This window comes from Echinops telfairi, unplaced genomic scaffold, assembly GCF_000313985.2.
Source record: "Echinops telfairi isolate 266 unplaced genomic scaffold, ASM31398v2 ScPeMD7_31;HRSCAF=116, whole genome shotgun sequence".
Classification (NCBI taxonomy): Eukaryota; Metazoa; Chordata; class Mammalia; order Afrosoricida; family Tenrecidae; genus Echinops; species Echinops telfairi.
The window spans coordinates 59,687,770-59,711,885 of NW_022103928.1; the positions used below are offsets into that span (position 1 = coordinate 59,687,770).

At 50.5% G+C, this 24,116-nt stretch overlaps 1 protein-coding gene across 1 annotated transcript in view; it reads left to right on the plus strand.

Moving 5' to 3' along the window:
- Positions 1-23,467, plus strand: part of CAV3 (caveolin 3) — a 24,647-nt gene extending 1,180 nt beyond the window's left edge. The window contains exon 2 of the mRNA XM_004702266.3: positions 23,120-23,467. Coding sequence (XP_004702323.1) covers positions 23,120-23,461 — 342 coding nt within the window. The 3' untranslated portion in view covers positions 23,462-23,467. The remainder of the gene's footprint in view (positions 1-23,119) is intronic.
- Positions 23,468-24,116: the final 649 nt, after the last annotated feature.

The following is a 24,116-nucleotide window of genomic DNA, read 5'->3' on the forward strand; positions in this document are numbered from 1 at the left end:
GTGTGTGTGTGTGTGTGTGTGTTTCCTGCGGTCTCCACAGTGGGCATGAGGCTCATCTCCAGGTGGTGGCTTCCAGAAAAGCAGGCGACTCCCCATCCCCGTCCCCGCACACATACACACACAGAGACACACACTACTCAGAGCTCTGGCCAGCATTTATAGGCTCGGCCGCCAAGCTGAGTGACCGCCCTGGGTCCACTGGCCGGGAGCAGGCATCTCAGAGGGTACTGTCTTGAAAGGGACCTCTCGGAAGACATTGTCTACCCTGAGAGGAGTCTGCACCCAGGCTGACCCAGACCCTCCCACCCAGTCTCTGCTATAGCCACAGGGAAGGCTCTAGAGCAGAATTCCTCAGAGCGGGATCCCTACTCACCACATCAGTCATTGGACGGGCATTTCAAAGTGTGGGTGCCTGGGGTTTCCAGTTGCAAATGAATGGTCGGCACTGTGTCCAATAGAAACAGAAGGCAACCAAATCATATCATTGTGAATGAGGGGGAATGCGGAGTGGAGACCCAAAGTCCATCTGTAGGCAACTAGACATCCCCTTACAGAAGGGTCATGGGGAGGAGACAAGTCAGTCAGGGTGCAGTGTAGAACGATGAAACATACAACTTTACTCTAGTTCCTACCGCCCCACTATCATGATCCCAATTCTACCTTACAAGTCCTGCTAGACCAGAATGTACACTGGTACAGATAAGAACTGGAAGCACAGGGAATCCAGGACAGATAAACCCCTCAGGACCAATAATGAGAGTAGCAATACCAGAAGGGTAAGGGGAAGGTGGGGCAGGAAGGGGGAACCGATCACAATGATCTACATATAACCCCCTCCCTGAGGGATGGACAACAGAAAAGTGGGTGGAGATGTTGAACAGTGTAAGACATGACAAAATAATAATTTATAAATTATCAAGGATTTGTGAAGGAGTGGGGCAGGGAGGGGAAAGAATGAGGAGCTGATACCAAGGGCTCAAGTAGAAAGAGAATGTTTTGAGAATGATGAGGGCAACAAACGTACAAATGTGCTGGACACAATGGATGGATGGATGGATGGATTGTGATCAGAGTAGTACCCACCCCCAATAAAATGATTTAAAATAAATAAAGTGAGAGAAAAAAGCAACAGAAGGCAACCACGGGTCAAATGTAGAAGGCACAGGAAAGTCCAGGGTGGAGCACATGGTTAAGGTCAGACTGCTAGTTGAAAAGCTTGCGGGCAGCAGGTTTGAACCCACCCAGAGGCTTCTTGGGAGGCAGGCCCTGTGATCTGCTCATGAAGGATCCCAGCCATTGAAGAGCCTGTGGAGTCGTCCACCCTGAGCCGCTGCCGCTCTGCAGGAGGACAACTGGGCTTCTTTGGTTGGCAGCCATGGTTTTAAAAAGTGGTGGCCATGGGGAAAACAGGTGGGATTTAATTTTAGTATGTTTTTATTTAAGCCAGTACATCTGAAATCGTCCCATCGCAACATGCCATCAATAGAAAACAGTTTGCAACAAACTATATACTACACATTCTTTCTTCGCCTTTCACAGCCAGAGTGTCCGACTCCTGTGCCCTGATGGTCCATGCTGCTTCTGAATTTAGATTGCCTACTTCACAGTTGAAGATGGGTTCTGGGTTTCACGCAGACTTACAAGCACTGGAAATACTAGGGGTGGGGGGTCTCATAAAGTTGTTGGATGGCTCCGTTATGTTTTAATTCAACTTTGTTTTTGTTTTTTAAATCATTTTATTAGGGGCTCATACAACTCTTATCACAATCCATACACACATCAATTGTGTAAAGCACATTTGTACATCATTCTTAAAACATTTCCTCTCCACTTAAACCTCCGACATTAGGTCCTCATTTTCCCCCCCCCTCCCCGTTCCCCTCTCCCTCATGAGCCCTTGATAATTTATAAATTGGTATTTTGTCATATCTTGCCCTATCCGACGTCTCCCTTCACCCACTTTTCTGTTGTCCGTCCTCCAGGGAGGAGGTCACATATAGTTCCTTGTAATCGGTTCCCTCTTTCCTACCCATTCTCCCTCTAACCTCCCTGTTTTGCCACTTATACCACTGGTCCTGTAGGGCTCATCTGCCCTGGATTCCCTGTATTTTCAGTTCCTATCTGTACCAGTGTACATCCTCTGCTCTAGCCAGACTTGCAAGTTCGAATTCGAGTCATGGTAGTGGGAGCGGGGAGGAAATATTTAGGAACTAGAGGAAAGTTGTATTTCTCATCGTTGTTACATCGCACCCTGACTGGCTCATCTCCTCCCCAAGACCCCTCTGCAAGGGGATCTCCAGTGGCCTACTAATGGGCTTTGGGTCTCCACTCCGCACTCCCCCCATCATTCACTATGGTAAGATTTTTTGATCTGATGATGCCTTATACCTCATCCCTTCGACACCTCGTGGTTTCATAGGCTGGGGTGCTTCTTCCATGTGGGCTTTGTTGCTTCTGAGCTTGATGGCTGCTTGATTACCTTCAAGCCTTTAAGACCCCAGACGCTATACTTTTTGATAGCTGGGCACCATCAGCTTTCTTCGCCACATTTGCTTATGCACCCATTTGTCTTCAGTGATCCATTCGACACCTCGTGATCACACAGGCTGATATGTTGCTCCATGTGGGCTTTGTTGCTCCTGAGCTTGATGGCCGCTTGTTTACCTTCAAGCTTTTAAGACCCCAGATGCTATATCTTTTGATAGCCGGGCACCATCAGCTTTCTTCACCACATTTGCTTTTTCACCCACTTTGTCTTCAGCGGTTGTTTCGGGAAGGTGAGCATCATAGAATGCCATTTAATTCAACTTTGGCACCCAGTGCAGACCCAAGTGTCAGGGTTGAGGTTAAATCCACTAAGTGAGATCCACGGGTCCTCAGTCACCCGAGCTGGATGTCCAGTGCTCACAGCGGAGGGTGGTCACCATGCCAGTCAGCAGCTCCAGGCCTGGCCTACTCTTCTCAACAGGGAGCCTCTACTAGGAGTAGAGCCTAAACTCTCCAGATGGCTCCAACCTGGCTCTTCTGCCTTGCTTGCTCTAGGACATGCCATGCCAAGCAGGACACACTATCATGTTTTTGCCAGGAATGCCCACCATCAAGGCCAAATCCCATGTCACCTCCGCTTGGAAGCCTTCGCCCACCTTACCAGAAAATCAGCCCCTCCTTCCTCCCCGTTCAGAATGTTTCTCCCCGAGATCACACACCCACCCATGCGAATAAACCTGTTGTCATTGCGGGTCCACGCTGACCCATGGGACCCTCAGGTGGCACCACGCCATGGGGTTTTCCTGGCCGGTTATGAAGGAAGCAGACCACCAGCCATTTCTTCATGGCACTGCTGGTTGGCCGCAAACCACCAGCCTTCCAGTTAGTGGATGAGCACAGACAGCGTGGGCCATCTTAAGAGCATAGAGCTCCGGACATTGTCTTTATCTTTCAGTAGTGGTGGTGACGGGGTTATGACAAGCACAGTGTGGAAAGCGCTGGCAAAGAAAACGGAGGGGACATGTTTTCCAAAGGGACAAGCACTGAAGACAGGAGGGGGCTTTGAACAGACCGAGGACAATGCTGCACCTTTTCATTTAGCTTCTGCGCACACTGTTCGAAGCCCCCTGGAACATGAGGCTGTATTGTTGGTCTTGGTTAGGAGGACCTGGGACTAGCCTTGACTTTAACAGGCTTGATGTCAAATCCAGGATCTTATCCAGTTCGCTTATGTTCAACGGATGCCTTAGTTTGCTTAAAGTAGTGGTTCTCAACCTTCCTAATGCCTTGACCCTTTAATACAGTTCCTCATGTGGTGGTGACCCCCAACCATGACATTATTTTCATTGCTACTTCATAACCGTAATTTTGCTATTGTTATGAATCGTCATGTAAATATCAGCTATGTAGGATGTACTTTCTTTCTTTTTTTTTTTTTAATTCTCAATATTGTCAGATTACCAGCTTTTTTTTTTTTTTTTTTTTTTAACATTTTATTAGGGGCTCATACAACTGTTATCCCAATCCATACACACATCAATTGTGTAAAGCGCATTTGTACATCGTTTCTCAAAACATTTTCTCTCCATTTAAACCCCCGACATTAGGTCCTCATTTTTCCCCTCCCTCCCCGCTCCCCCCTCCCGCATGAGCCCTTGATAGTTTATAAATGGGTATTTTGTCATATCTTGCCCTGTCCGACGTCTCCCTTCATCCACTTTTCGGTTGTCTGTCCCCCAGGGAGGAGGTCACACACAGTTCCATGTAATGGGTTCCCTCTTTCCTACCCATTCTCCCTTTACCCTCCCTGTTTTGCCACTCACACCACTGGTCCTATAGGGCTCATCCGTCCTGGATTCCCTGTATTTTCAGTTCCTATCTGTACCAGTGTACCTCCTCTGGTCTAGCCAGTCTTGCAAGATAGAATTCGAGTCATGGTAGTGGGAGCGGGGAGGAAACCTTTAGGAACTAGAGGAAGGTTGTATTTCTCATCATTGTTACATCGCACCCTGACTGGCTCATCTCCTCCCCGAGACCCCTCTGCAAGGGGATCTCCAGTGGCCTACAGGATGTACTTTCATTGTTATAAATTGAACACAATCAAAGCATAGTGATTCATCACAAAACAATATGTAATTATATATTGTGCGCAATATTTATGTGTTTTCTGATGGTCTTAGGTGACCCCTGTGAAAGGGTTATTTGGCCCCCAAAGGGGTCTCGACCCACTGGTTGAGAACCGCTGGCTTAAAGTGAGAATATTATCCTTTATCTCCAGAGGCCAACAAATATCAGAGCAGCACCGTGCAGCAGAACTCTTAGGTGAGGTTACAGGAGGGGAAGAGTGACAAAGGAGAGCCAAGTGAGAGCACATAGGAGCTTGCAGAACTCGGCCTTGACACCCGGCTTACTCCCTGGGCGGGGGCCCTGGAGGCTCAGTGCTGAATTCTTCCCATCCATCCAGGAGATCGCAGTTAGATTCCTGGCCACTGCAGCTCTGGTACAGCTACCACGGCCTGCCAGTGAAGGCTTCCGTGCTGTCATGAGACCGAACAGGTCTCAGAGGAGCTTTAGGAGACACCAGGAAGAACAGCCTGCTGCTGCCCTTCTGAAAATCAGCTGCTGAAACCCACCTGGTTCACAAGGCTCCACTGTGCATGCAGTCATCATGGGCTGGGGACCAACTCCGCGGCAACTAAGAACCATCCATCACAGCATCCCCCGGGCGGGATGAAAATGTTGACACCTTTAAACAGGGGGCATAAAATAGCGTTGATGAAGAACCACCAATAGGTTCAGGTCGACTTTCTGTTTAGGCGATGGGCAGTGGGAGAATCGGGGAAAGGAAGAAAGGAGGATGTGGCCAGAAAGGAGGCTGCTCTCCCTGCACCTGGCCAGCCTCCTGCTCGCCTGGGTTTCTTTGATCTGCTGGGGGAAAAGACAGATCACGAAAGAGGAAGGAAAAGTGGGGTTGGAGGGAATGAGCCTGAGAGAGATGGAGGGAAAGAGAGATACGGGCGTTGGCAGAAGTGAAGGATGGGAAAGCCCTGGTGGCAGCCATCAGGGGTGGCTTTGGCGTGTGGTGGCAGGCAGATGATGTGGGCTGGAGTGAGTGGCACACGAAGAATGCTGGACATGGAACCAGGCTGGATATGCATACAGCATCTGGCGCTGGCCTCGACTCTAATTTGCGGTGTGAGTCCAGGCCCAGCCCCTGGTGCAGACAGGCTGCTGGAAAGAGGTCCAGTCACAGGAAAGTCCAGAAGTCCAGGAGGAAGAGTGGAGATAGATCCACCGAGGCTGCGGCTTCGGACTCCCCAGCCCGGAGAGGTACTTGAGCTCAGTTTTTCTCCATAAAACCTCACCTGAGCAAGGCCTGACCCACGAACCCAGACTGGAAGATAAGTGCCAAAACAGAGGGGCGAGCCCTGCACAGGCCAATGGGCTTAACCTGTGCTCAGACTCTCCAAGGTGTGGGGCTAGGGCCAGCACAGAGCGGAAGCTCAAAAGGATTGGACCTGGGGACATGACAAATCACGCCCCCCACCCCGTATTCCCTAACCCCCCTTACCTTCACCACCCCCCATCAACCCCAACATTGATTCCACAAACTCCTGTTGAGTACCTACTATGCACCAGGAACTGTGCTTTCAGAGGAGATGCTGATGAACATGATAGACCACCTCACTCCCTGTACCTCCACGCCAGACTCCAGGGGGGCGGGACTGCACACCACAGGTTCTCAGACCTCACCGGATGGCCAGCAGGTGCACAGGGGGTCACTCTTTCCTGCAGATACATGTTGAAAAGGTTCCAACCACACCCGGGCCCACCCCAAAGTCATCTCAAGTATTTATGGGAGAGCTCGGGACTCCGTATCAATAACTCCCTCTCTCTCCTGCATTCATACTCAGTCACATCAGCCCTAAAGCTCTAAGTCACAAAGGTCCTCCTTCAGCTTTCCTTGCGGACGGCAAAGGCATTCCCCTTCCAAGAGGACAGGGAATGGACCCCAGCCCAGACCCCTTGCCTTATCATGCGAGTCCCCGCCCCATCCCCACACCACACCTCTCACAACCGTTTTCCTCCTGCTTCAAAAGCACACCCGCCCTTGGCTTATGAGCTCAGGTTGATAAGGGATAAGTAGCTCTGCAGGTCTGCAAGCTCTGCCTCCAGATCAGATGCTGCGTCCGGGACACTTTACTGCACAGAGAGGAAGCTGACCTGTTAGCTCCTCTTGAGCACAGTCTAGCACCCGGGGAGGACCACACTGGAATGAGGATCAACGTGCTAAATACCATCATGTAGGACCAGATGAAATGCCACGGGGCAAATGACTTATACCTGGGCAAGTCAGGAGCTGGCTTCATGGGGGAGTAGTCTCCAAGGTGCTTGTGTGCACGTGTGTGTGGTGTGTGTAAAACTTAAATATGGGAAAGGGAGAAGGTGTTTGAAGAGGAAACAAAAGTAAGCAAAGGAGTGGAGGCTTTTCACAGGACAGTGAAGGATGCTGGACAGGCTGGCATGGGCGCATATGGTCCCGTCTCCTACCAAGGTTCATGGCAGGCATTACTAATCTATCACAGCACTGTCCCAATAAGCCCCACAACACCCATGTGTTAGTGTGGGTAGAAAAACAAATCCACAGAAACTCATACATGTATAAGAGAGAGTTGAGATTTTTAAAAATCATTTTATTGGGGGCTCGTACAATTCTTATCACAATCCATACATACATCTGTGGTGTCAAACATTTCTACATTTGTTGCCATCATCATTCTCAAAACATTTGCTTTCTACTTGAGCCCTTGGTATCAGGCCCTCATTTTCCCCCTCCCTCCCCACCCAGCTCCCTCATAAACCCTTGATAATTTATAAATTATTATTATTTTGTCATGTCTTACACTGTCCAGAGTTTTATATATAGGGTAAGTGTACATTCAGAAAGCATCCCAACCCAGTCCAGTCCAAGCCCATAGTCTGACTTAGCCCATATGTCTGACACCAATCTACAAAGTCTTCCTCAAACTCACAAAACACACACAATGATACCAAATGCAGGAGGTCACAGGCCAGTGGGTAGAAAGTCTTTGAATCCAGTGGCGGTGTAAGCATCTCAGCACTGGCAGGGGTCTCCACGTGGTGTCTCCAGCAACCAGGGCTGCATCAGGGTAAGTCCATGTGGCTTCTCCTCAGGGATGTCTCGCAGGAAGTGAGCCTTGCCAGCTAAGGCAGCTGCACCCTGGTCCAACCATCAGAGAACAAGAGAAGCAGCGAACCAGAAGGGCGAGCTCGCTGAGTCATTTATCTCTCTGCCCTTCAATGAATCCCACATGTGTTTATCGACCAGGTTGGCACAAAAACCCTTCGCTATCTCAACCCACTACAAGAGTTCACAGGACAGATGAAACTTCTTTGCTGCCCTGTCTGCAGCACAATGAATTGTTCTATTGAACTCAGGTGGATCCCTGTGAAAAGGAATTTGTAGAGGAGAAGGCAGTTTGAGGTTGCGGTCGGATCACAGAGGAGTCATCGGAACTCCACTTCCTTTTGGAAATGTCTTGTCTCATACCACATACCTCCAAGCCAGGGCACTGCAGTCCAACACCACACGGGGGTAATCATGACTTCCCAGTGCTATGGGACTTCTGGATATCAACCGGGTTACTGTTTTTGAAACGTGGCCCTTTCTCGGGGAGCTTGGGTCCTGCTACCAGAAATTCTCATTCAGCAGGGCTAGTGATCTCCCTGGCTAACTGTCACACGCTTTCAAGTCTGAGTGGCAGCAAGCCCCTCCTCTTATAGAAAAGACACCTGGGGCCCAGAGATCTTTCCAGTTTTCATAACGACACACTGCTTCAGTCACCTGCTTTTGTGCTGTAGCGCACCCCAGCGTTCTGTGGCTTACAGCACTGACGAGCATTCACATGGTGACATTTACGCAGGTTGCCTGGGCGTAGCTGAGTGGGGCCCACGGAGCTATAGTCACATGCTGGTCCACTCTGCAATCCTATGGTGGCCCCACTGAGCTGGACCAGCCTTGGTGGCATCTGGAGTGATGGTTTGGAAGGCTGGGCTCGGCCGGGGCACTGGAATGGCCGAACCTCTATCTCCATGTGGTTTCAGGGCCTCGCCCTTTATGTGGCCCCCTCACCGTCTAGATTAGGGGGCGAACGTCTGGCCTCTGGGCTGTCTAAAAGCAAACCCAGCTCACTGCCATCGAGTCGATGCTGACACACAGCGACCCCACAGGACAGGGTAGAACTGCTCCCGTGAGTCTCTGAGACTGTGATTCCTAACCGGAGTAGCAACCCCATCTTTCTCCTGAGGAGCGGCTGGTGTTTCTGAACTGCTGACCTTGCAGATCACAGCCCAGTGCATAACCTTTATGCCACCAGAGCTCGCAAAATCAGCAACAACAGCTAACCTCACACACCTCACCGAAGAGAGGCAGTTCCAGTCCTCACACAGCTGTTACGTCGGATCCAGCTCACAGTAGCCCAGGGCCTCCCAGAATGAAACACTGTCTGATCCCGCCCCCTCCTCCCCACTTCCTGATGTGGCTGCCACTGTGGCAGCCCACCTCGTCAAGCGCCTTCCTCTTTTTCACTGCCCCTCTCCTTCACTAACGATGCTGGGTCCTTCCCCAGGGACTGGTCTTTCCTGACAAAGTGTCCCAAATACGTGAGACTAAGTCTCACCATCCTTGCTTCTAAGGAGAATTCCTTTTGTTTCTTGTTCTTCCTTTTTTAAAATTAATCACTTTATTGGGGGGCTCTTACAAATCTTATGACAACCATCATTCAATTGCATTCAGCACACTTGTACATATGTTGCCACCAACATTTCCAAAACATTTTCTTTCTACTTGAGCCCTTGGTATCAGCTCCTCTGTTTTCCCCTCCCTCCCCTCTCCTGAATCCTTGATCAATTATACATTATTGTTGTTATTTCGTGTCTGACACTCTCTGTTGTCTCTAAGGGGCAACTTCTTCCAGGACAGCTCTGTTTGTTCTTTTGGCAGTCCCGGTATTTTCAATATTCTTCACCAGCAGCATAGTTCAAACGCATCGCATTCAGGGTGGGCTCACTAAATGTTTGGCCAAAGATAGCAGGCTAATTTTTAGGTTAATAATTTTGTATGACCCGCTAATGATGTTACATCCAAATGGCCCTTTCAGAAAAAAGGTTCCCCACCCCTGATCTAGACAGACATCTAACACGGTGGCCCAGGCCTCCCAAAACATGGAACATGGCATCACTAGGTCTTCTTAAGGGTTATTTTTTCTGGAACTATCTGACACCATTTCCATGGAATTCTGGTCAAAGAGCAAGCCCAGACTCTTGAAGGATGAGACAACGTGCAGATGGATATACACGGAGGGGCATGATTTATGGGGTACCCATAAATCCACCCACCAAAAGTTGATATACAGCTATTGTTAGAAGCCATCCCAGGGCTGTTCCCTTGTTCCCTACTACCACCTGTACGGAGTCTCCAGAGAAGGCAGGAGGATGGGGAGTTGAGGACCAAGGCTCACTGAGATGCTGAAGGCGTCCTTCTAGCGTGTTCCCTTCCCCCTCCTTGTAGCGCTCACATTAACTCGGTCTCTTCCCAGGTACTGTACATGAGCCCAATTCAGGTGCCCGTGATCATCCTTGTAGGATGCAGACTCCACGCTTTACATAATCTTCCCCACACCCCACTTCAAAACCTGGCTCTTCTCAATTCTGTGCCTCGGCTCTTGTGACCTGGTCAGGAATACTGCGGGGTGAATTCAAGCAATGGTTTGGTGTTAAGCTGGCATGGGTGCCAGCTCCTGTCTCTACCATACTGTGTGAAATACTACACTGATGGCTAGATGATTTGACTGATTATAGATTAATTACTAATTAGTTTATAATGATATAAAATACATTATATATTTTTTAATTGTCATCAAGACCATTCCAACTCATAGTGGCCTGATAGGTCAGAGTAGAACTGTTCCAGAGTTTCCCAGGCGGATCTTTCCAGGAGCAGAAAGCCTCCTCTTGCTCCAGCCGGGGAGCTAGTACCCTTGAACCACTGACCTTGCTGTCAGCAGCTGGGGCGCTACTGATTGAATTCAAAGCGTCAACCTTTGATTAGCAGCTGATATGATTATATAATTAAATAAACCAACTTTACTGCTTATCGAGTAGATTGCAACCCATAGCGCCCTTATAATGATATACAGTTAGAGTATTGTGTTAGTCTGAGTGGACTAGAAACAAATTCATAGGCACTCACATGTGCAAGAAAGAGGTTTATATACAAGAGCAGTTGAATATTGAGAAAACATCCCAGCCCAGTCCAGATCAAGTCCATAAGTCCGATATTAGCCTACATGTCCGATACTAACCTATAAAGTCCTCTTCAAGCTCACAAAACACACGCAATGACGCCAAATGCAGGAAGATTGCAGGCCAGTGGGTGGGCAGTCTTGTGGATCCAGTGGTGGTAGAGACATCTCAGGGCTGGCTGGGGTCTCCACATGGTTTTTCCAGCTCAGGGCACTAGTGTAGGTCCCTGTGTCTTGTCAGCTGCAATGCCTCTCAGGGAGTGAGCCTGCGTCCCACCTCCAACGAGCTATTTCTCTCCTTCATGCCTCCATAGAAGGTCACCAAGCTGATTGACAGGTTAAACTCCACCCCTTCACTCTTAGTCCTCAAATTGACAACAGATTATGTAACTACTACAGGTATAATTAATAAATAATCATTAATTACAATCTATTCAGAATAGATTGATGATCAGAAACTGATGCCTACATGGGCCAAACACATTGTGATTGTTATCACTATCAGAGATATCTTTCCCCCCAAACTCCAAACTCACTGCCGTCCAGTCGAAGGAAAGGGTAGAACTGCCTCTGTGAGTTTCCCAGACTGTAACTCTATACAGGACTAGAAAGCCTCCTCTTTCTCCCAAGGAGCTGCTGGTGGTTTTGAACTGCTGACCTTTTGGCTAGAAGCTCAACAACTAACTACTACACCACCTGGGCTCCTGTATTGATATCCAATAGGACAGGGGTGTCAAACTGGCAGCCCGGGGGCTGCAATAAAATGTAATGAGGGAATTGTGTGTATGGTATTGACTTGATCTCCCCTAAGCACTATTTTCTTCATAACAATTTTTTCTATTTTCATTTTATTTCAGAGCATCGTGGGCCACAAAAATTTACTTCAGCGGCTGCATGTGGCCTGCTGGCCGCCAGTTTGACACCCTTGCTCTAGGACAACGGTTCTCAACCTGTGGGTTGCAACCCCTTTGGGGGTCAAATGACCCTTTCACAGGGGTTGCCCGATTCACAACAGTAGCAAAATTACAGTTATGAAGTAGCAACGAAAATAATTTTGTGGTTGGGGGGGTCACCACCAGATGAGGAACTGTATTAAAGGGTCACGACATTAGGAAGGTTGAGAACCACTACTCTAGGATGAATAATTCTATTATCATTAATGATGAAAATAGAAGAAGCGAAGCTTTTGTAATTGTTTTTTTTAGCTATTATTGAATTTCATAAAAGCCTCCTAGTTTATAGGCTAGTACTTCTCCAACAATCTGATAAAGGACCAGTTACATTATTCCTCCTCCAGTGTAACATACACCAATACTTCTGTCAGCAACAGTAAAAATTAACTACTAGGAAAATGAAATAAAAAAGTCACACGCAATAGAAGCTTCTTTGTGCTATTGTGTGAGACTCAAGCTTCCTGTGGCCACTCCAAAGCACCACCTAACAGTTTCAGAATGTCCCTGTTGGAACTGGGCAGCTGGGAGACAGGCCCAGCACAGCAACGCCAAGGGCTTTGCTCACTCCCGAGCAAACGCCTTTTACCAGTAAGTTTGGCTTAATGCTCTCAGTATACAGTTGGGGGTGCAGAAGCGCGGGGCGGGGGGCGGGGGGGGAGGGTTGGTGGTCAATAACCAGCTGTCCAGAGAGGGAACCATCATACCCAAGCCAAGGGGAGATGAGAACAAGGGTCTCTCCCCTGCCCAAAGACCTCTCATCCACCCCCGGATTGACTGTTTCAATCTTGCTGGCCTCTGGACACTTACGCCCACGGGACTGAGTCACACAGGAATCTAGGGACAGTATTTTTGACCAGAGGAGGCTGCTCACCTCCCACGCACCCTTGGGCAATGGCCCGGCCCTCTTTTCTTTGCGCCTTCCCCGTCGCTGCGTGCTGGCTACTTCCCATTAATTAACTGGCGCTCTTGCTGATCCAAAAATAAATAAACCAGAGAAGGGGGCAGCAATCGAGTAAGCAAAACTCGTTCTCCCCTGGCCCCCCACGCCCCTCCTTCCAGCTGTCCACAGCACCGATACTTGGCCAGTGGGAAAGCCGTCTGCCCTCTACTTCTGGAAGCTAATCAAGAAGGAAGTCACTGTGCGCCGCTGATAAATTGGCACGCCTGCCCAGAGCTGCCTGTGGCAGATCTTATAAATATCTCCCTCCACTAGCACACTGCAACCAAAGCCCTCTCCACTCTCAAACCCGAGTAAGGGGGACAGCTGCCTCCTCCCAGGCTGGCCCTCTGATAGTACCAGGAGATCTGATTCACAGAAAACACCAGCCGTCACCCACACTGAGCACCCCAAGGACACTCACACGGACACTCAAATGCCAGCAGCGGCTTCTCTGAACGGATGGTAATTAAAACACAGCAGAGAGATCCCTGGGGGTGGGCTTGTTATCATTAAGTAGAAAATAGGAGCTAGGGACTCATCTTACTGGCTTAGAGCAAGACATCAGTACACACACACACACACACACACACACACACACACACACACACGCACACACGCACGCACGCACGCACACTACTTGAGCTGAAGAATTCATCTGGTGATCCGGGAGGTCCAGAATTTCTTTGATATCTTTTCATAGGAGCTTCGAAGCATTTCAGGAAACCATCATCATCACTGAGCACCTGAAAGTGCCTGGTCCTATGCTAAACACTGCCTGCGAGATGGTGAAAATCATGCTGAGAACAGAGTGGGTCTTTCAAAAAAACCAAAAACTTGCTGCCACCGAGTCGATGCTGACTCACAGTAACGCCCTGTGGGTTTCTGAGACTGTAACTTTTATGGGAGTAGACAGCCCAGTCTTTATCCCGCAGAGTTGCTGGTGGTTTGGAACTGCCGACCATGTGGATGCAGCCCAACTCGAAACAACTGCCACCAGGCCTCATTAAATAGGGTGGTGGCTGGGTGGATGGATGGAGAGAAATGAGGTGGATGGATGAATGAAGAGAGGGAAGGGGGATAGGTCAGTGAGTGGACAAATGGGCAGGTGAATAAATGGATGGATAAGTGGGTAGATAGATGGTTAAAGTCCCTTGGTGGTTTAATTGTTTAGCTATTAATTTAGTTTTTTAACTATTAACTGAAAACCTGATGGAGGGTCTTGAACAAAAAGGCTGGCAACCTATTTCTGAAATGGCACAGCACGGAAAACCGAGGGAGCATTGCTCCTTGGAGACACATGGGGTTGCCATGGGTGAGTGTCAGCTCAGCAAATCAAGGCCCCTGCTCTGTGGGCTGGTTTGCTGTCAGTGGAGTTGAAAGGTCTGGAGGTGGGTAGATGAGTAGATGTCTGCATAGGTGGGTAAGTGGGTAGATAGGTAAGTGGAAGAAAGCACGGCTTCTACTCCTCACAATACAGTTGTGAGAAATAGCAAGGCTGGTACGATTGGTCCCGTTTTATGGACGAGGGCGGGAACCTCCGAGAGATGTGTGATCTGATAAAGTCCTCAGCTAGTCAACCAGGGTGCTGACATGCAATGTCGCCTTTGGCACCGCAGCTCCTATGTCAGTAAACGACTGTCTAGATGACCAGTTGTTTATCAGGGAGTTATGTGCAGGGAGTACTTTACATATCTTAGCAGTTTATCCTACAGTCCTCCTTAGGAGATAAAATGAGGCACAGAGAAGTGATGGAATGTACTTAAGACCACACCCTATAAGAAATGGGCCTCGTCCCTTAGTAATGGGACTTTACTCATGTATAAGGTGACCATACGTCCCACTTTTGAACAATTTGTCCCGCGTCCCATGGCATTTTTAAAAAGTCCCAATTTTTGGAAAGAATGCTCGACAAGCTAGGGAACCGTGGGAGAATGGGAAGACCACATTTTTAATCAAGAACCCTGGGAGGGTGAAATCACCCTTGCTGACAGCCACAAGCTGCCAGTATTGACCTCACAGCGGGAGAGGAAGAATGAGGAATGCCGGCTTAGAGCTGGGACACTGATTCTGGGCTTCCTCACCAATCCCCTGTGAGTGGCAGCCAGGCACCTCCCTTCTTGGGCCGTTTACCCATAAAAGTAAGAGGGCCAAACTAGGCTACCTGTAAGTAGGGACACTGTTCTAAGGAACAGACACAAAAAAGGCAGGAGGGGGCCACCATGTGGGCCCACAGCCAGACAGGTGGGAAGTCAGGAGGAAGACCTGCTGGGATAAAGGAAGGGAAGCAAGCCTCTGCCTAAATGCTTCCCTGGGCTGATCAAGCTCACCTTCATGTCCCCAGGAGGCCACCGGTGTGCTAAGACACATAGGCCTAGGCATTGGCCATGATGGGAGAGGGGGCGGCCTGCACCCCAATAAGCCCCTGGGCCCTGGGGAAAGTACATGAAACTAGATAGCTGTTCTAGTCTGGGTTGACTAGAGAAACAAATCCAGAGACACTTATATATGTGTAAGAGAGGGTTTTGTATCAGAGAGTCATTATATACTAAGAAAACATTCCAGCTCAGTCCAGATCAAGTCCATAAGTCCAATATTAACTCATATGTCTGGCACTAGTCTATAAATTCCTCTTCAGACTCACCCAGCACATGCAATGACGCCAAATGCAGGAAGATCACAGGTCAGCAGGTGGAAAGTCCTGTGGATCCAGTGGTGATGGAAGCATCTCAGCGCTGGCGTGGGCCTCCAAGTGGCTCCTCCAGCTCCAGGGCTGTGGCTCCATCAGCGTAGCTCCCTCCATGCGGCTTGTCAACAGGAATGTTTCCCAGGGAGACAAGCAGAGCGAGTATCTGGCCTCCAGTGAGCTATTTATCTCTTTAGTGCCTCCAAATGAGGTCATCAAGCTGCGACCTGATTGACAGGCTAGACTCCACCCCTTCGCAAGTTGACAGGAGATTATATAACTGCCACAATAGCCAAGTGGCTAAGGTTAGAATGGTCCCCTGGGCCAACATCCATCCCTTCCCTCACCCCCAGCTTCTGGAGTTTGATCTGATGTAATCAGATATAGAAAATGCCAGCACTATCCACTCACTCTCCAAAGCCATCAGATGCCCCCAAGCGACTTAGGCTTGTGAGACTCTTTTATCTCTGCCTCCACACTCTGCAGTGGAGAGCTCGACCTCCTAGCAGCCCTCTAGGAAGGCCCATATGCTGCCCTCCAACCCTTCCCGTCCACACAGGGTCTGTTTCAGAGGCTAAGTGGTCTTTGCTGAGACCTCTAGAATAGGAAGCTGGGTCCCCAGGACTCCTCAAGGCAGCTTCATATTATGTGGATCTTGGAGTGAATCCATTGTTAACTTTGCCACCTGGTTGAGACTTCCTCTTCAGCTGCCCCAGCTGAGGCAGGGTTCAGGAGCTCAGAGTCTGAAGTTAAAGTGAGACTAAGTTATGTAGGTTAGGCATAGAGTATTTCTCTTTCTGTATTTACCTTTGCTGCCATTATAGCCATGAATGTGGAGGAGCATCTAGGAGGCTAAATAACAAAGCTTCGTATGCAAAATCAAACACCTTGGGGGGGATGAGTCAGGGGACCTGCAGTATCGGGACCCTAGCTTCAAAGGACTTCTGGGTCAATTGATCTAACATAGTCCATCAACACAATGCTCCACATTCTACTTTGGTGCGTAGCAACTAGAGTCTGCAAAGCTCACGAATTGCCATCGCTGGTGCAGCTATTGGCCTCTTGCTGTCCAGAGGAAAGAAGAGTGATAAGAATAAGAAGCACGTGGAAACAACTAATCCAGCAGATGAATAGGCCATGCGCACATCAGTCTGCACCCCACTGAGACCAGAAGAACGAGATGGTGTCCGGCTTACAGAAGTAGATGGTAGCCGACTACCACTGCCAACTGATCAGAAAGGGATGACATTAGAAGGTCTTGCATAGAGTGGGAGAAAGACATGGAACCAAACTCACAATCATAAAGAAAACACAATGGCCAGGCTTACTGGTAGGATGGAGACGAGCAGAAACCAGGAGACTAGCATCCTTCTGTCATCCTTGAAGTCTGGAGTCAAACTCACCGAGGCTTGATTTTTCAGCCACACAATAAATGGGCCTATGTGGTAGCTACATCATCTGGTGTCAACTTGGGAAGGGGTGGAGTCTAGTCTGTCAATCAGGTTGTAGCTTGATGACCTCATTTGGAGGCACCACAGAGATAAATAGCTCGCTGGAGGCCTGATTCAGACAGACTCTGCTTCGTCTTCCTGCTGACTAGATACACGGAGCTATGCTAGAGTCCTGGAGCTGGAGGAGCCACATGGAGACCCAGGCCAGCGTTGAGATACTTTCACTGCCACTGAATCCACAAGACCTCCCAACCCACTGGCCTGTGATCTTCTCGCATTCAGCATCATTGCATGTGTTGTGTGAGTCTGAAGAGGAATTTATAGATTGGTATCAGACACATAGGCTAATATCAGACTTAAGGACTTGATTTGGACTGGGCTGGGATGTTTTCTCAATATACAATTGCTATTTGATATAAAACTCTTTCTTTACACACCTATGAGTGTCTCTGGATTTGTTTCTCTGGTCTACCTGGACGAACACAGTCTGGAAAGGGAACACATGACACCACTGAGGGACACACACCGTAGAACAATCACCATCTGAGATCAAAGGGGTGACGGTTACCCCAGGACAAAGTCTAGGAGAGAGGAATGAAGGAAGAACGGACACAGGAAGCCTAGGGAGGAAGGGGGCTAGGTTAGGTTTCATTGTGGGGATTGCAGTCGATGATATTAAAAAGATGTGTGTGAATTATTGTACGGGCTGTCTGCTTTGCAAACCATCACCCAATTCGCAATGGCAAAGTTTGACAAAAAGGAAAATTAGCTAGAAAAGGGAAACGCAGTGACGTGTATATATGGTATGACTATATGAACCCTCTCCCCAAAAACAGTTTTCTAGGAAGAAATGCATGGAGGTGACAATGTTTTTGTGGGACAGCGGTGGTGCAGGGCTAGAACAACCGCTTGCCACATGGGAAACTGAGGTTTAGGCCAAGCTGAGGTGTGACCACCCATCTGTCTGTGAAGGCTTGCTGTTGCCAGGATGATGCATGGGCTTCAGCATAGTTTGCAGACTAGGAAGAAAGGCCTGGCTATTTGTTTCCAAAAAACAGTCTGTGAAAACTCGGTGGATCACCACAGTCAATTCCACCACTGAGTTTAGGGATGGCTCAGGACCAGGCAACATTCTGTTGGCTGTCCATGGGCCTGCCGTGAGCCATAGAGAAGTGAACTGGAGCACCCTGTGTTGGGAGGGGGTAGTGAGACAGGGCATCCGTGCCTGGTTCCTGTGCACAAGGTGAGTGCTTTCAGTTTCCTTCTGTTGAAGTGCATGTGGGCCATTGTTTTGGCCGGTAGGCCTTAATTATGGCCAGGGGGTTCCCTTCTGCTGCGTGTGTGTCTCAGGCATGTGCACGATGGTTGTTAAATGCCTTTTCTGCATCACCTCCACTTTGACAAGAAAGGAAGGGACGGAGAAGTGAGTACAGAGAGGGACCCGATGCCACCACGAAAGAAGAGCTGGGAGGAGAGCCTGTGCTTCGGACCTGGAGTCTTTGCATTGAGAACCTCCTAGACCCAGGGGGGAATTGATGTCAAGACACCCGGAGATGTCCAAGGAACTGCAAGCCCATAGCACTTGGAAAGAGACAAGGACCTTTCCCAGAGCCAACAGAGAGAGGAAGCCTTTCTTGAGCACTGGCACCCCGAATTAGGACTCGTGGATGCCTACACTGTGAAAGAATACATTTTTATTTGCCACGGCCCGCCACTTGGGCATTTATCCTAGAGCAGACCGGGGCGTGGAGACAGACTTTGTTATCGGAGGAGTGGTGTGCTGCTCTAAGAGATGCAGACCCAAGATGTAGATGCAGTTTGGGAACTGAGTAGTGGGTAGAGGCTGTTGAGTAAGCATTGGCCCGCTAACCAGAAGGTCAGTAGTTCAAACCCACTAGTGGCTTCACGGGAGGAAGAGGAGACCATGAGGATGAACAGCTTCAGAAGCCCTAGAAATTGTGGCTGGGATTTGGAATGGACTCAGTGGCAGTGAGTGAGAATTATAAAAGCCTAGCGTGCCTTGAAGAGACTGCTACTGGACTGATGGATGTCAGAGAAAATTCGAGTGAGGATTCGGAAGGAAATGAGAGCTGGAACGCCGGAGACAGTGCAGACTTCAAGAAACAGTGGCAGAGAAAGGGGGGTCGCAGAGACAGGAGACCAGGGCGAGATGGTGGGGAGGCTGAGTCACAGCGCAAGAGAGCTGAGCGCCCTTGGGCAGGAGGCTTTCTGGTGAGGCAGGTGGAACATTTTCCTAATCAGAGCCAAGGCTGGGAGGACTCAAAAGGCCTGAGGGGCCGAGAGGCCGGAGAACTAGGAAGCAGCAGCTAAAGAGACAAGGTGTTTGGGAAACAGGACTTCCTTTGTCTTAAAGGATTGAGTCAGGAACTCTGAGGTCTCAAAGTGGGGGGCTCTGGTCTCTGGAGTCTCTCCAAAGGAGGGGCCTCCGTCTTTGGGGTTTCAAAGAGTCCTATCTTCACCAGCTTAGCTCCGGGTGGGAGGCTGCCAATCAGCGTGCCAGGGGAAGTGGGCCCCATCCACTGCCCACAGCTGAGGGGAGCTGAAGAGAGCTGCTGGGGCTACAGAGGTGGGGTTCCCGCTTAGTTGGACCAGGAGGAGGGGGCCACCTGAAGCTGAGAGAGCAGAGTTGCCATCCCAGTGAGCCTGGAAAATGGAGCTGAAGGCCAAGGCCAAGGAGCCTCTGCACAAAATCCAGAGAATGTGGCCAACGCGCAGCCTCGGGGAATAGGATCTCAGAGAAGACAGGATTATTTTCAAGTCTTGAGAGCTAAGGTGAATTATCCTGCTAGGTTTTTGTGTGCTTGTTTGTTTTTCTTGTGGATGCCCATGATCTTTTTCCCCCTCCAATGGCTCCCATTTGTTTCCCATGGAAACGTCTACCTTGTGCCTGCTCCACACTGCACTCTGGAAGCACATAACTTGCATCATATGTTCTACAGGTTCATGGATGCAAAGGCATGTTACCCCAGAATATCATTTGGGGTTGATGTTGATTTAAGGCTTTGGGGATGATCCAGTGGGGTGAATGCGTTTTACATGTGGCAAGGACATGAATTTTTAGGGGCCAAAGGATGAAATATCAAAGATTAAATTGTGCCCCCCCCCCCAAATATGTATCCATGTGACTGGGCCACAATTTTCGGTGGTTTGGCAGCAGTTATGTAATGATGTGATGTGGCAGTGATGTAATGACATAATCATTCCCCGTGATGTCATCTGCTATGTAACACCCTTACTTAGGGCAGAGCCCTGAGCTACTACCATAAGGGGAGTTTCCCTGGGGCATGGCCAACATCACCTTTTCATGTGACAAAATAGAAAAGGAGAGAGAAAGGGCGGGGCCTGGCTACTACCAAGAAAGAAGAGCCAGGAGCATAGTATGCCCTTTGGATCCAAGGTCCCTGGGATGGGAACCTCCTAGACACAGGGGAAGATTGATGCCAAGCCATGTGGGGATCGCCAAGGTTGCTGAGCCCACAGACACAGAAGGAGGCAAGAACCTTCCTTCAAAGCTAAGGAAGAGAAAGGCAGGCTATCACCTTCCCAGAGGGCTGGTACCCTGAATTTGAACCTTTAGCCTCCTAAACGATGAGAAGATACACTTCTGTTCTTCAAAGCCATCCCCTTGGGGTGTATCTTTTATACCACAGCATCAGATAACTGAGATAGTGGCTATCCCATTTCATAATGAAAAACAGTTTTCATTGAAACCACACACCTGGAGGAGAGGCTGCCTGACAAAGGTGGGGAAAAGGCCCGACCTCCAAAGATGGAAGTTTGAGCTCTGAGCCCCCGAGTCCCACGTTGGCTCCCCCAACTTATTAGCCCGCACCTGTGAACAATGCGCAGTGAGTTTATTCAACCCACTCGCAAGGAGCTCGCAGGAGCCCCGCAGAAAGTGAAGGTCACGTACGTTTGCGGCAGAGCAGCTGGCCCTGCAATTCCCCTTTCCCAGGGGCCTCCCTGGCAAGTACCTTCAGCAGATCAGTAATTAAGCCCAAGCTTCCCCAGGGACGGTTCCTCTTGCAGTCTCCGCTCATCCCCGAGGCACCCCACGCAGGCGGCGCAGGCGGCGTGGTACCGTACAGAAGGAAGCTCCTGGGGGTGGCGCGGAAGACCGGCAGGGGCGCGGAAGACCGGCAGGGGCGCGGAAGACCCGCAGGGGCTCCCAGAAAGCTAGTCCAATGAGCTGACTGGAAGCAATTTTATTTTTTGAGTTCACCGATTTCCAGCCCCCTCAATCTCAAACGGGGCCTCAGTCATCTCATCAGCGGAATGGGTGACTGAAGTCACTGCGTGTGGACTTTCCTTGCCGTGTCAATCAGAGGAGGAACGTTGGGGTGGGGGTGGGGGTGGGGCGGCTCCCCAAAGGACCGAGCGAGGAAAGCAAATGCTGAGTCGCCCTCTCCGTCAAACCCTGCTCGGCAGGGTGGCTGAGTCACGCTCAGAAACGAAGTCCCTTTCCCAGCTAGCCAGGGTCATCCTGGGCAGGTGTGGTCATCCTAACGCATCTCTCTGCCATCACCCCCCAAGCAGGCTGTCCTATCTAGACATGACAGTGCTCCCACGGGGCCTCCATTTCCATCCTTACGCCCTCCCACTCCTAAGTGCACCCTCAGAACGGGCAGCTGGATACCCAGGCCAGCCCAGCCCCATGTCTGATTCTGCGTGTGCGCGCTCTCTCGCTCTCCCTCTCCCTCTCTCTCCCTCAGCCTCTCTTCAGCTTGGCTTCCTAGGACCACCGGCATCTCACTAGCAACCCACGACTAGTCCTGGCCCCTGGCTCCTTCTGCTCCGAACTCACTTGTCTAGCCACTGCCCTCATGAAACGGGCCCAGCTGACCAGGTGTCAGCTTAGCTAGAAGCCTCCTCCTCCAGGAAGCCTTCTCCCAAGGCCAGGCTGGAAAAGCCCCCGTGCGGGTGCACGCAGCCCCTGCTCTTCCCTTCCTGAGCTGCCTGCCCAAGACGGGAGGCTCCCGCTGACTCGTCATCAGTGTCAAATAAAAATGTCTCTAAGTTTGGGTCGAGAGAAGCTTGATTCAGCAAGAGAAGGGGAAAGGGGTGTCGTGGTCGTGGGAGGAGGGGCTGCTGAAACGGGGAGAGCGCTGGAACCTTCGATCCCCCGAGAGGGAGGGGAAAGGGTGTTTTTCTTTGATAAAGACTGAGACCAAACAAGAAGGAAAGACCCAGGCCCGGGGATGTGGCATAAAAGGCGACGTCATCAGATGGAGGAGGAAAGTTTTAAGCTGAGGCGAGTCTTCTCTGTGGGAGAACAAACGAAGCCAAGCCACGCGTGTTGCCTTGAATGGTCTGCCACGGGGCCGTCCTGCGTGCTATGGGGACCATGCTTCCGCGGGGCATGCTTCTCGGACACACACCCCTGGGCCTTTATGCCAGGGTCCTCTGGGTGGGTGTGAATCTGCAGCCTGTCAGCACGTGATAGAGTGCTTTCCCACTGAGCCCCCCCAGGGTCTCCATCAGCTTCCATCTTTGTGGGCTGTTTGTCTGTCCCGTGCTCCCCCTGAGGTCAGAAAAAGGTAGAACCTATGAACCGTTGGTCTACACTGAAGGGTCCTGGTAGTGGCACGGTGGTTCAAGTCCCCAGTAACTAACCTAGAGATGGGTGGTTCGAGCCCACCAGCTGCTCTGCGGGAGACGAGCGTGGCAGTCTGTCCTGATGGGGACATTGTTCGCTGGCTCTGACTCCTGTCGTGATCTCACGCACAACAGAATACAACGCCGCCTGGTCCTAGAACCTCCTCACAGTAGTTGCTCTGGGTGAGCCCATTTTTGCAGCTGTGGCGACAGACAAGATGCCTCACTGAAATGACAGTGAGCCTCAGCCATTGTCTAGGGCGGTTCTCTCTGTCCTGTGGGATCGATGGGGTCTCTGAGAGTCAGTATTGGCACCACAGCCGCAAGCTTGGCGTGGGTTCTAACTCTGCCTCTCGCAGACGCGTCCCAATGTTCATTCACACAATGGAGGGTTGGACTCCTGCTCTGCGGCCCGACTGCTCTCTTGTAGAGCAAGGCAGTGGGGTCTCAGGACTGAAGCATCAGGGGCACCTGGGAGTCGGGTACCAATGTAGTCTTTCAGGCCCCCCTCAGTCCTGCTGAGGCAGCATTCCCAGGAGTGGGTCCAGCCACCTGTGTTTAATGAGCCCTTCCTCCAGGGAATGCTGGTGCACAGCAAACTTGACTATGGATATGGGGAAAGAAAGGAATGCTGGGACTGAGGCTCGCCCTTGCCTCCCCTGCAGGTGGATTTCGAGGACGTGATTGCCGAGCCTGTGGGCACCTACAGCTTCGACGGGGTGTGGAAGGTGAGCTACACCACCTTCACCGTGTCCAAGTACTGGTGCTACCGCCTATTGTCCACGCTGCTAGGCGTGCCGCTGGCTCTGCTCTGGGGCTTCCTGTTTGCCTGCATCTCCTTCTGCCACATCTGGGCAGTGGTGCCCTGCATCAAGAGCTACCTGATCGAGATCCAGTGCATCAGCCACATCTACTCCCTCTGCATCCGCACCTTCTGCAACCCGCTCTTCACCGCCCTGGGGCAGGTCTGCAGCAGCATCAAGGTCCTGCTGCGGAAGGAGGGCTGAAGCCGGCAGGGGGCTGGGGCAGTGGGGGTGATGGGGCAGGGGAGGCGAGCTACACTGGGGCCCTGACAGGACTGTTCCCTGCTGCTCTCCTGGGAGTGTGTCCTCTTTAGGAGAGCAATGTGCACTGCAGAGGAGAGCCAGGAGGAAGAACAGTGGGCCATACTGAAGCACAGGGGCCCCACCCTCTGCCCCAGACCCTTCCCCACCACGATGCAAGGGAATCATTTGCTAAGAGGGCAGCTACTGTAAGTCTTTGTGTTCACTTGTACTGTACCAACATGAAACCAGGGTCAGCCTGTCCACGCACGCCTGGGTAAGTGCCCGGGGATGGCCGGCGTTAGGAGGTTAACTCCAATAAAGGGTTCTGAATGCACTCAGGGTCTGCTGTGTTTTGCTTGTACCCAAAACATTGGTGTGTACCCTGTGAAGCATATACTTCACATGTACGTCTTCCTGCAAAAACGTGGCTCACTGACCTGGGAAACAGAAGTGGCCACAGGTGCTTGGCCCTCCTAAGCCCACTGCCATTATGTCCATTCTGACTCACAGGGACCCAGCAGGACAGAGTAGAGCTGCCCCGGTGGGTTCCAAAAGAAAAACTCATTGCCCCTGAGTTGATGCCGACGCTCAGTGACCCTTCGGGACAGGGGAGAAC